We start from the raw sequence: 12,328 nt of genomic DNA, 5'->3' as shown, positions 1-12,328 counted from the left end.
GTGAGTCGTCCCGGGCCAGAGGCAGAAAAGCAGCCCCAAACCATGGCACTCTCACCACATTGCTTGACAGCTGGGATAAGGTTATTTTGGTGGTGGGCAGCGTTAGGTTTTCACCAAACGTGGCGTTTGTGGTTGTGCCCAAGAAGATCAATTTTTGACTCATGCGTCCAGAGAACATTCTTCCAGAAGTCTACAGGATCATCCAGGTGGTCTTTTACAAACTTAAGACGAGCAGCGATGTTCTTTTTGGAGAGCAAAGGTTTCCTCCTGGCTAACCTCCCATGAATACCATTGCCATTCAGTTTGTGTCTTATTGCTGAGGTATGAACATAGACACCAGCTGCAGCAAGGAGGGCCTGCAGATCATATGGTGTGGTTCTGGGGTTCTTTTTGACCTCCTCTTTTGACATTTTTCGTGTTGCTCTGTGGGATAATTTTGAAGAGCGTCCACATCTAGGTAGAGCCAACATCATCTTAAATTTTCTCCATTTGTAGACTATTTGTCTTATGGAGCCCGAAATGTTTTGCAATGGTTTTATAACCCTCTCCAAACTGACTAGCACTTACAACTCTGAGGTCCTCAGAGGTCTCTTCACATCATGGCATGTGTGTGTTACACTGACCTGTACGGGTAAGACCAAACTGACCAGGTTTCTTACCTTTATATAGGAGAGCGCCGCCCAAACTTTGTCCTGGAGATCTGCTCTCTGATTGGTTAACTTGGTACCCAATTATTTACCCACCTGATTACATACATAAATGCCTCTAAAATATACATGGAATTTGTAAAGTAAAGACTGGTTTTGATTAAACAAGGATTTCATAGTAAAAACTTGAAATTTCTAGAATTACACTAGGGGTTCACAAAAACTTGAGATCTCCACTAGGTCAAGTGGCGAACTTATCAAGCGCAACTATATATATATATATATATATATATATATATATATATATATATATATATACACACATACACACACACACACATACACACATACATTTTTGATACCTATTTCATTTATTTATTAAAGAAAGTTATACAACACCCAGTGCCCCTGTGTGAAAAAGTAATCGCTCCCTTAGACTCAATAACTGGTTCTGCCACCTTTAGCAGCAATAACTGCAACCAAACGCTTCCTGTAGTCATTGATCAGTGTCTCACGGCAAGGTGGAGGAATTTTGGCCCACTCCTTCAAGCAGAACTGCTTCAACTCAATCACATTTGTGGGTTTTTGAGCATAAACTGCTAGTGTCAGGTCCTCCCACAACATCTCAATGAGGTTTAGCTCTGGACTTTGACTAGGCCATTCCAAAACATTACATTTCTTGTTCTTCAACCATTCTGATGTAGACTTGCTTGTGTGTTTCGGATCATTGTCTTGCTGTATGTAGAATCCTGTAGAATTCTCTGATACATATAATATATTTTTTTTAAATTTAGTTTACTCCAGTTTTCTCCTCAATTATTATTTGTATCCTCAGCTCACCGCTCGCAACGCCCTTATTTCTTATTATCACATCGGTTATAAAAAAAAAAACTACAAATCCCACAATGCTCAGCGTATACTAAAAACTCACTTTGGAAAGAACACATGCCACATAATTGAAGGCTACTCCCAGTAAAATTATGGAAAGAATGGTGTGTGATAGATTGATGTATGTTTTGGAAACTAAAAAGTTCCTAAATGAATATCAGAGTGGTTTAGTCAATACAGATCTACGACAGACCAATTGGTAAGAACATAAGAACAAGAGAAAGTTTACAAACAAAAGTTTACAAGCCATTCAGCCCATCTTGCTCATTTGGTTGTTAGTAGCTTATTGATTCCAGAATCTCATCAAGCAGCTTCTTGAAGGATCCCAGGGTGTCAGCTTCAACAGCATTACTGGGGAGTTGATTCCAGATCCTCACAATTCTCTGTGTAAAAATGTGCCTCCTATTTTCTGTTCTGAATGCCCCTTTGTCTAATCTCCATTTGTGACCCCTGGTCCTTGTTTCTTTTTTCAGGTCAAAAAAGTCCCTTGGGTCAACATTGTCAATACCTTTTAGAATTTTGAATTAGGTCGCCACATAGTCTTCTTTGTTCAAGACTGAACAGATTCAATTATTTTAGCCTGTCTGCATATGATGTGCCTTTTAAACCAAGGAAAATTCTGGTCGCTCTTCTTTGCACTCTTTCTAGAGCAGCAATATCCTTTTTGTAGCGAGGTGACCAGAACACAATATTCTAGATGAGGTCTCACTAATGCATTTTAGAGTAAGATTATCTACAGAAGTGAAGTGTTTGGGGCAGTTTTCATCTACAGCTTGTTGCATTGTTAGGCAGTAATGTTTCTGAAAATTGCTTTTTAGTTTTTCAATGAGTGGTCTAATTTTGTAAAGCTTGTTGGTTTATGTCATTTGTCTCAGGCATGACTGAATCATTCAGATGTATGTGTGTGAGAAGCCAGCTAAATCTGTTTACTGACATAAGTGATAAAGTGTAGTGACTCAGCTCAGGGTGGGATGAACAACAGTCATGGTAGGAAGGAGTTTTTTTCACTGCCATGAGTATGTTGATGGCAATGAACACTTATAGAAGAAAATACCTACACAAGAGCAAACGTAATGGATATTATTTGTTACTGCTGATTCAAAAATATTGCATTTATAATGCAGTACTAAGATTTTTATGTAAGGGCATTATGGTATAAAATCATTTGATGGAAGATTAAAGTTTGCATAAAAAATGCAGTGGAAAAAAACGCTGGAAATACTTAAAAAAAGAAACCAAAATACATTTTGCGATAAACAGTAAAAATACCCTACATTCACAGTGTACTCTAATGAAACCATTTACGGTAACACGATGCAGAGCTATTAAACTGTTACAATTTCAGAACTGTTCTAACTTTCCTACTCCAGACATTATTTCACACATGAAACTGTAAAAATAAAACTGTGAAAAAAACTAACCTATACAATGATTTGACGGTGTTGCAAGAAGACTAGAAAACACCGGTAATGAAAAATTTCACTGACTGCTTCTGTCTCTGGCGTCTCTTATTTAGTGCGATTCTAATTTTGTCACTAGAGGGCACGCCAAACAAATACTAAACGCAGTGGTTTTAATAAAATTTTTCATATGCAGGAAAAAAATAAGAATCTGTGGTTCCATAAATAGTGATTCATGATTTAGCAGATGCTATTTTAGTAGATCTAATGTAGCTGTGAGTTTGTTTGATGGTGATGGGGTTATTTATAAAAGACAAACATTAAAATAGTTTGTGACAATGCAAGTGACAATGAATACTGTGGAAAAGCGGTCTAACCAACGGGGCTTAAAATATCAATAACAAAGTCTGGGGTCCTGTTGTTCTCGAAGTATATCAAAATACCTAAACAAGTAGAAGAACTCAGATACCCGGTGGTTTGATAAAAAAAGTTGCGTTGGGAAAAACAGATAAATACAATACAGAAAAATGCAAAAGGAAGCTTAATATTCTAAGAAATATTTTAGGGACGAATTGGGGAGCGTCTGATCTAGTATGATGACTGTATACAAAGTATTAATAAGGAGTGTTGTAGATTATGGAAGTCGGATGCTAATGGGAACACGTAAAAGCAGAATATATTAATGGTAAAGCGAGGGGTGTGTGCAGGAGCTATGAAATCCGCTCTGATTAATGATCAGCAGGTTTTGGTTAATTCTCCACAATTGAGAATGCATTTATACTCAACTACAAAATAAAGAAATAAATACTATGCATTATATACTCATTATAATATATAAATATATATATATATATATATATATATATATATATATATATATATATATATATATATATATATATATATATATATATATATATGTGTTGTGTTTTGATGTATGTCACACACAAAGAGGTAAACACAGAGTGTCCCAAACACGTGCCATGTGTTCTTTTTTTTTTTTTTTTTTTTTTTTAAGAAATTAAGATTTGATTAAAGTAAAATTTGATTAATTAAAAAGAGGTTCCGGTGTGTGTGTCGAGTGTTAAAGACGTCACTTCCTCGTCCTAGCTGACAGCTCCACGATGGCGGCGCTCGTAGTTTCCCGTGCAAGCGAGGGTGAGCGAAATCGACTTTAAAATAAAAGAAAAAGAACAAGAAATCGACTTTAAAATAAAAAGAACAAGAACAGAAAACGCTAGTCAGTAGAGAAGGAGCCGCGGAGCACGCGTGTGGGGAGGGTCGGCGGACCCGGAGCGGCTCGCTGCACAGAGGTCACACGACATTTCAGCACGATTAAAGCTGCTTTATAACATTCCCGTTGCATCTCTGTCTGCAAACAGCGCGATTCTACTGAACACGATCCCTGCGCTATAGCGAGTCCTTTACTATGAATGCTCAGTGCTCGTTGCTGCTCTGGGCGGCTCGGCTTCGTTTTCTACGTTATGCACCTTTAGCCTCTTTCCGTGATAAAAGTGTTTTAGGGTCCAATATATACGTTTCGCTTTGCCTAGCTAAAAATATAAGGAAATTCGATAACCGTAATACAAGGCTCCAGCGACAGCCCACAATTGTGTTAATTCATTGCTGCTGAATTATATATATTATATATATATATATATATATATATAAAATATATATATATTAAAAAGATTTGTCTATGCAGGTACGTCACATGTGTGTACACAATAATTGATAAATCTATTTAGTCCTTATTGAAATTGTGTATATATGTAAAACATATACACAGTACACCCGCGTATTGTATACTCCAGTAAACAAATATGTTAACAGGAAATTGTACAGTAAATGTTCACTAATTCGCTGCTTTGAATATTTCAATGTTTTTTTGATGTGGATCAGATTGTTTGTCTTTACATGTATACACACACACACGCAAAGGGTGCTGTGTGTGTTACGTTTCCAGTATTTCTACAGTAAAATGTTAGATATTCCTAAAGAACGAACAGTAAATTGATAGTCAATAATGTGATTCTTCTCTTCACATCCTATTCCCTCTGTTTCTCCCCTCTCCATTCCCCCTTCTCCCCCTCTTTCTCTGCTGGGGTGAGGGGGAAGAAAGGGAGAGGTGACGGTGGAAGAGGGAGGGAGAGCTCCCCCTTCCCCTTCTCACCCTCTTTCTCCGCTCCCCACTCCCCCTTCTTCCCCTCTCTTTCTCCCCTCTGCACTCCTCCTTGTTCCCCTCTCTCCCCTCTGCACTCCTCCTTCTCCCCCTCTTTCTCCCCTTCTCACCCCTCTTTTTCCTCTCCAGCTCTCCGCAGCTCTGTTGCAGGTCTGCTCAGAAGCTCCTTCAGACCGGTGAGTATCTGCCGTGAACGCTAGGGGGCGCCATGTGACCCAAACCTGGGCCAATTACAGCTAATTGTTTGCTGAAATTACAATTACACAGTCACAGTGATGCTACAGGAATTACAATTACACAGTCACAGTGATGCTACAGGAATTACAATTACACAGTCACAGTGATGCTACAGGAATTACAATTACACAGTCACAGTGATGCTACAGGAGTTACAATTACACAGTCACAGTGATGCTACAGGAATTACAATTACACAGTCACAGTGATGCTACAGGAATTACAATTACACAGTCACAGTGATGCTACAGGAATTACAATTACACAGTCACAGTGATGCTACAGGAATTACAATTACACAGTCACAGTGATGCTACAGGAATTACAATTACACAGTCACAGTGATGCTACAGGAATTACAATTACACAGTCACAGTGATGCTGCAGGAATTACAATTACACAGTCACAGTGATGCTACAGGAATTACAATTACACAGTCACAGTGATGCTACAGGAATTACAATTACACAGTCACAGTGATGCTGCAGGAATTACAATTACACAGTCACAGTGATGCTACAGGAGTTACAATTACACAGTCACAGTGATGCTACAGGAGTTACAATTACACAGTCACAGTGATGCTACAGGAATTACAATTACACAGTCACAGTGATGCTACAGGAATTACAATTACACAGTCACAGTGATGCTACAGGAATTACAATTACACAGTCACAGTGATGCTGCAGGAATTACAATTACACAGTCACAGTGATGCTACAGGAATTACAATTACACAGTCACAGTGATGCTACAGGAATTACAATTACACAGTCACAGTGATGCTACAGGAATTACAATTACACAGTCACAGTGATGCTACAGGAATTACAATTACACAGTCACAGTGATGCTACAGGAATTACAATTACACAGTCACAGTGATGCTGCAGGAATTACAATTACACAGTCACAGTGATGCTACAGGAATTACAATTACACAGTTCTAATGATCCTACATTAATATGTTTGCTCTGTTTATTTCAAATAACCGAGCAGCAGTCACAGGTATAAATACAGAAACATGCTGTAGACTTTTTTTTTTTTTTATATAACATGGGCGGGTCACTAAAAGGAGTTAAGAGAAAAGAAGAGCAGCGATCATCACACACGCTTCACTCTGAATGGGGAATCAGCCCGATCGACTCCAGCGATTCCTGTGGAGCTGCATTCCAGTCATCGATTCACTAGTTTACTGTTAATCAGGAGTTACAATTACACAGTCACAGTGATGCTGCAGGAGTTACAATTACACAGTCACAGTGATGCTGCAGGAGTTACAATTACACAGTCACAGTGATGCTGCAGGAATTACAATTACTTAGAGAAGAGAGCCCACTCTCAAAAGAAATACACAAGCGTCAATATGTTACTGTTTCTCGCTGTTTGAACAAACATTTGTGTTCTGGCTGAAAATTAAAAAAAATACGTAGATTTGAAACTGTGTGATTTAATGATACTTCGCAAGACATGCTCTGTTTATTTCAAATAACCGAGCAGCAGTCACAGGTATAAATACAGAAACATGCTGTAGACCTTTTTTTTTTTTTATATAACATGGGCGGGTCACTAAAAGGAGTTAAGAGAAAAGAAGAGCAGCGATCATCACACACGCTTCACTCTGAATGGGGAATCAGCCCGATCGACTCCAGCGATTCCTGTGGAGCTGCATTCCAGTCATCGATTCACTAGTTTACTGTTAATCAATTTTAGCAAAATAAAAAACAAAAATGACACTGCGCAGTGGGTCAGGAATGAGCTGAGATTGAAGGCAGGTTGGATTGAAGGAGCTGTTTGTTTGTCCTGCAGGCCGTGTTGCCCTCTGCTTGGTGTGTGGCTCCTCTGCTTGGGAGACGCTATGCTGTCGAAGCTAAGAAGACGTTTGCACGAGACAAACCCCACGTGAACATCGGAACCATCGGACATGTGGACCACGGGAAAACCACGCTCACCGCGGCTATCACCAAGGGTGAGAGAGAGAGAGAGAGACACACACTGCAATACTGTACAATACACTGCAACACTGTACAATCAACACACTGCAATACTGTACAATACAATCAACACACACACTGCTGTACTGTACAACACACTGCAATACTGTACAACTGTCAACACACTGCAATACTGTACAGTCAACACACTGCAGTACTGTACACTGCAATACTATACACACACTGCAATACTGTACAGTCAACACACTGCAGTACTGTACAATACACGCACTGCAATACTGTACAATACACTGCAACACTGTACAATCAACACGCTGCAGTACTGTACAATCAACACACTGCAATACTATACAATGTACACTGCAACACTGTACAATACATGCACTGCAACACTGTACAATACATGCACTGCAACACTGTACAATACATGCACTGCAACACTGTACAATACATGCACTGCAACACTGTACAACACACTGCAACACTGTACAATAGACACACTGCAACACTGTACAATCGACACACTGCAATACTGTACAATACAGACACACTGCAATACTGTACAATACAGACACACTGCAATACAGACACACTGCAATACTGTACAATACAGACACACTGCAATACAGACACACTGCAATACTGTACAATACAGACACACTGCAATACAGACACACTGCAATACTGTACAATACAGACACACTGCAATACTGTACAATACAGACACACTGCAATACAGACACACTGCAATACTGTACAATACAGACACACTGCAATACAGACACACTGCAATACTGTACAATACAGACACACTGCAATACAGACACACTGCAATACTGTACAATACAGACACACTGCAATACAGACACACTGCAATACTGTACAATACAGACACACTGCAATACAGACACACTGCAATACTGTACAATAGACACACTGCAATACAGACACACTGCAATACTGTACAATACAGACACACTGCAATACTGTACAATAGACACACTGCAATACTGTACAATACAGACACACTGCAATACAGACACACTGCAATACTGTACAATACAGACACACTGCAATACTGTACAATACAGACACACTGCAATACTGTACAATACAGACACACTGCAATACTGTACAATACAGACACACTGCAATAGACACACTGCAATACTGTACAATACAGACACACTGCAATACAGACACACTGCAATACTGTACAATACAGACACACTGCAATACAGACACACTGCAATACTGTACAATAGACACACTGCAATACTGTACAATACAGACACACTGCAATACTACAATAGACACACTGCAATACAGACACACTGCAATACAGACACACTGCAATACTGTACAATACTGCAATACAGACACACTGCAATACAGACACACTGCAATACTGTACAATACAGACACACTGCAATACAGACACACAATACTGTACTACAGACACACTGCAATACACACACAATACAGACACACTACTGTACAATACAGACACACTGCAATACAATACAGACACACTGCAATACTGTACAATAGACACACTGCAATACAGACACACTGCAATACTGTACAATAGACACACTGCAATACAGACACACTGCAATACTGTACAATACAGACACACTGCAATACTGTACAATACAGACACACTGCAATACAGACACACTGCAATATACAATACAGACACACTGCAATACAGACACACTGCAATACTGTACAATACAGACACACTGCAATACAGACACACTGCAATACTGTACAATACAGACACACTGCAATACTGTGCAATACTGACACACTACAGATACACTACAATACAGACACACTGCAATACAGACACACTGCAATACTGTACAATACAGACACACTGCAATACAGACACACTGCAATACTGTACAATACAGACACACTGCAATACAGACACACTGCAATACTGTACAATACAGACACACTGCAATACAGACACACTGCAATACTGTACAATACAGACACACTGCAATACAGACACACTGCAATACTGTACAATACAGACACACTGCAATACAGACACACTGCAATACTGTACAATACAGACACACTGCAATACAGACACACTGCAATACTGTACAATACAGACACACTGCAATACTGTACAGTACAGACACACTGCAATACAGACACACTGCAATACTGTACAATAGACACACTGCAATACTGTACAATACAGACACACTGCAATACTGTACAATACAGACACACTGCAATACTGTACAATACAGACACACTGCAATACAGACACACTGCAGATACTGTACAATACAGACACACTGCAATACAGACACACTGCAATACTGTACAATACAGACACACTGCAATAGACACACTGCAATACTGTACAATAGACACATTGCAGTGCTGTACAATACAGTGTGAGTCTGTGTTGATTTGTTCTGTGTTCTCTCAGTGCTGGCCGAGGCGGGCGGTGCTCGCTATAAGAAGTATGAGGATATCGACAACGCTCCAGAGGAGAAAGCGCGAGGAATTACTATCAACGCCTCGCACGTGGAATACAGCACGGCCAACCGACACTACGCACACACTGACTGCCCCGGGCATGCGGACTACGTGAAGGTGAGAGCCTCCCTGTGCCAGCCTTCTTGGCTCACTGTCCCGTAGACTGGAGCAGGGCTCCGGCTCAGAGTCAGTTTCCACATTGTCATGTGTGTTTTTTTTTTTGTGTGTGTGTCTGTCTGCTCCCCTCAGAACATGATCACGGGCACCGCCCAATTGGACGGCTGCATCCTTGTTGTCGCAGCGACGGATGGACAGATGCCGCAGACGAGGGAGCACCTCCTGTTGGCCCGTCAGATCGGCGTGGAACACGTGGTTGTGTTCGTGAACAAGGCTGACGCCGTGGATGATAAAGAGATGCTGGAGCTGGTGGAGCTGGAGATCAGAGAACTGCTGAGCGAGTTCGGATACGAAGGGGAGAAAACACCCGTGATAGTGGGGTCAGCACTGTGTGCTCTGGAGGTGAGGAGAGGAGACCCGTGATAGTGGGGTCAGCACTGTGTGCTCTGGAGGAGAGGGATGGACAACACCTGTTATTAGTGGGGTCAGCATTGTGTGCACGAGGTGAGGGGAGAGAGATGAGGAGTCTAATGAATATTCTTATGTCAGAATCGCAGTCCTGAGATCGGGGTCGATTCGATCATGAAGCTGCTGGAAGTTGTTGACAGCTACGTTCCTCTGCCCAAGAGGGAGTTGGACAAGCCTTTTCTGCTGCCCATCGAGGCCGTGTACTCCATCCCCGGTGAGACCAGTGTGTGTGTGTGATTGCTGTTCCTGTGTGTTATTGCATAACAGTGTGTCTCTGCAGGTTGGTGTGATTGTATATTTGTAACCCTACGCTGCCCCCTGCAGGTCGCGGCACTGTGGTGACAGGGACCCTCGAGAGGGGGGTGATTAAGAAAGGCGACGACTGCGAGTTTGTGGGGCACAACCGCGCCTTCAAATCCGTTGTGACGGGTGAGCCAATCGCAGAGCTACAGGGCTATCCACACAGCCAATTGTAGGGCTCCACACAGCTATTGACACAGCTACTCTGGGCTATCCACGCAGCTGCTCACAGGGCTATCCACGCAGCTGCTCACAGGGCTATCCACGCAGCTGCTCACAGGGCTATCCACGCAGCTGCTCACAGGGCTATCCACGCAGCTGCTCACAGGGCTATCCACGCAGCTGCTCACAGGGCTATCCACGCAGCTGCTCACAGGGCTATCCACGCAGCTGCTCACAGGGCTATCCACGCAGCTGCTCACAGGGCTATCCACGCAGCTGCTCACAGGGCTATCCACGCAGCTATCCTGAATTAAACAGTGGAGGAATTCGTCACACTAGCTGTGTTTAACTGTTCTTATTTAACCATGTAAACGATCTTGCCAGGTATCGAGATGTTCCACCAGCACCTTGACAGGGCTGAGGCTGGCGACAATCTGGGAGCGTTGGTGAGGGGCCTGAAGAGAGAGGACATGAGGAGGGGCATGGTGATGTCAAAACCGGGGTCCATCAAACCCCACCAGAAAGTACAAGCCCAGGTAAAGGAGCTGAGGAACTACATTACCCACAGTGCTTCACACTGGCACACACAGACACTTGGGCCTTATGAAATCCGTGTTGCGGAGAACACAGACGAAATCGTGGAATAAAGAGGACAAAACTGAATTAGGCATCCAAGGACATTACCACAAAATCAGTTTAAACAAACAAAATATATATGTATATATTTAAAAAATGACATTGAAATAGCATGGTGTTTGTATGACAAGAGGCTTCAAGAAACACACATCACGGGAACGCATGAAAAAAACCTCTCGGCCACCATACATGACCGTATTATAACTGTAATGAAACGCTGCCTCTCGTGCTGCTTCACTTGCTAGCTGCCGTTATCACCTGGGGGGAAAACGACTACCTAGAGGTTACTCTGAGCAGGTAGTGCTGTTATGACTACTGCAGAATGTAGAGTTACTCAGGGAGATATTACTAAGTGCCTGGGGGCTCTCGAGTGGCGTATCCAGTAAAGGCGCTCCACATGGAGTGCAGGATGCGCCCTATAGCCTGCCACTCAATTAAGAGGAGAAGACAGCAAATGTATTATGCTGCTACAACGGCTCTTCAGTGCTTTTTCACTGACGCTCACTTCCTTAGAGACGGTTGCTACCTGGTTCCAAACAGCACGACGCTTTCAATGTTTTCAGCGCTCACTTCCTTTTTTAAAAGGAAGAAAACTCAAATGAGGGGATTGCAGGGCAACAGTGCAGGGCTCCAGTGCGGGGCTCCAGTGCGCTCCGTGCAGGATTGCCGGGGGGGCTGCGGTTGCTCTCCAGATAGTAAATCTCTCTCTCTCTCTCTCTCTCTCTCTCCACATCAAGAGTGTAAAATCCTCCCCTCCCTCCCGGTAAGGATGTAGCGCGGGAGGCACAAGCCCTTTGTCTCGAACTTCATGCCCGTCATGTTCT

At 42.1% G+C, this 12,328-nt stretch overlaps 1 protein-coding gene across 1 annotated transcript; it reads left to right on the top strand.

Annotated features, from left to right (window-relative positions):
- The first annotated feature begins 3,999 nt into the window (after window positions 1-3,999).
- On the top strand, window positions 4,000-11,515 carry LOC121307322 (elongation factor Tu, mitochondrial-like). Its single transcript, XM_041239501.1, has 8 exons — window positions 4,000-4,093; window positions 5,247-5,293; window positions 7,168-7,327; window positions 9,772-9,938; window positions 10,071-10,340; window positions 10,488-10,620; window positions 10,731-10,835; window positions 11,253-11,515. Exons 1-8 carry the CDS (start codon window positions 4,060-4,062, stop codon window positions 11,513-11,515), a joined length of 1,179 nt encoding a protein of 392 aa, XP_041095435.1. The 5' UTR covers window positions 4,000-4,059.
- The last annotated feature ends 813 nt before the right edge of the window (window positions 11,516-12,328 follow it).

Source organism: Polyodon spathula, chromosome 55 (genome assembly GCF_017654505.1).
Source record: "Polyodon spathula isolate WHYD16114869_AA chromosome 55, ASM1765450v1, whole genome shotgun sequence".
In the NCBI taxonomy this organism is placed as follows: domain Eukaryota; kingdom Metazoa; phylum Chordata; class Actinopteri; order Acipenseriformes; family Polyodontidae; genus Polyodon; species Polyodon spathula.
Note: the sequence above shows the minus strand (reverse complement) of the source record. Positions and strands in the feature narration are given on the sequence as shown.

What these genes read in the sequence shown, in the direction of transcription:
- LOC121307322 (XM_041239501.1), top strand. Translation starts at nt 4,060, where the DNA reads ATGGCGGCGCTCGTAGTTTCCCGTGCAAGCGAGG. An exon ending in AGTTTCCCGTGCAAGCGAGG is followed by an intron (nt 4,094 to 5,246) that starts GTGAGCGAAATC and finishes TTTCCTCTCCAG; the next exon opens with CTCTCCGCAGCTCTGTTGCA. An exon ending in GGCCGTGTACTCCATCCCCG is followed by an intron (nt 10,621 to 10,730) that starts GTGAGACCAGTG and finishes TGCCCCCTGCAG; the next exon opens with GTCGCGGCACTGTGGTGACA.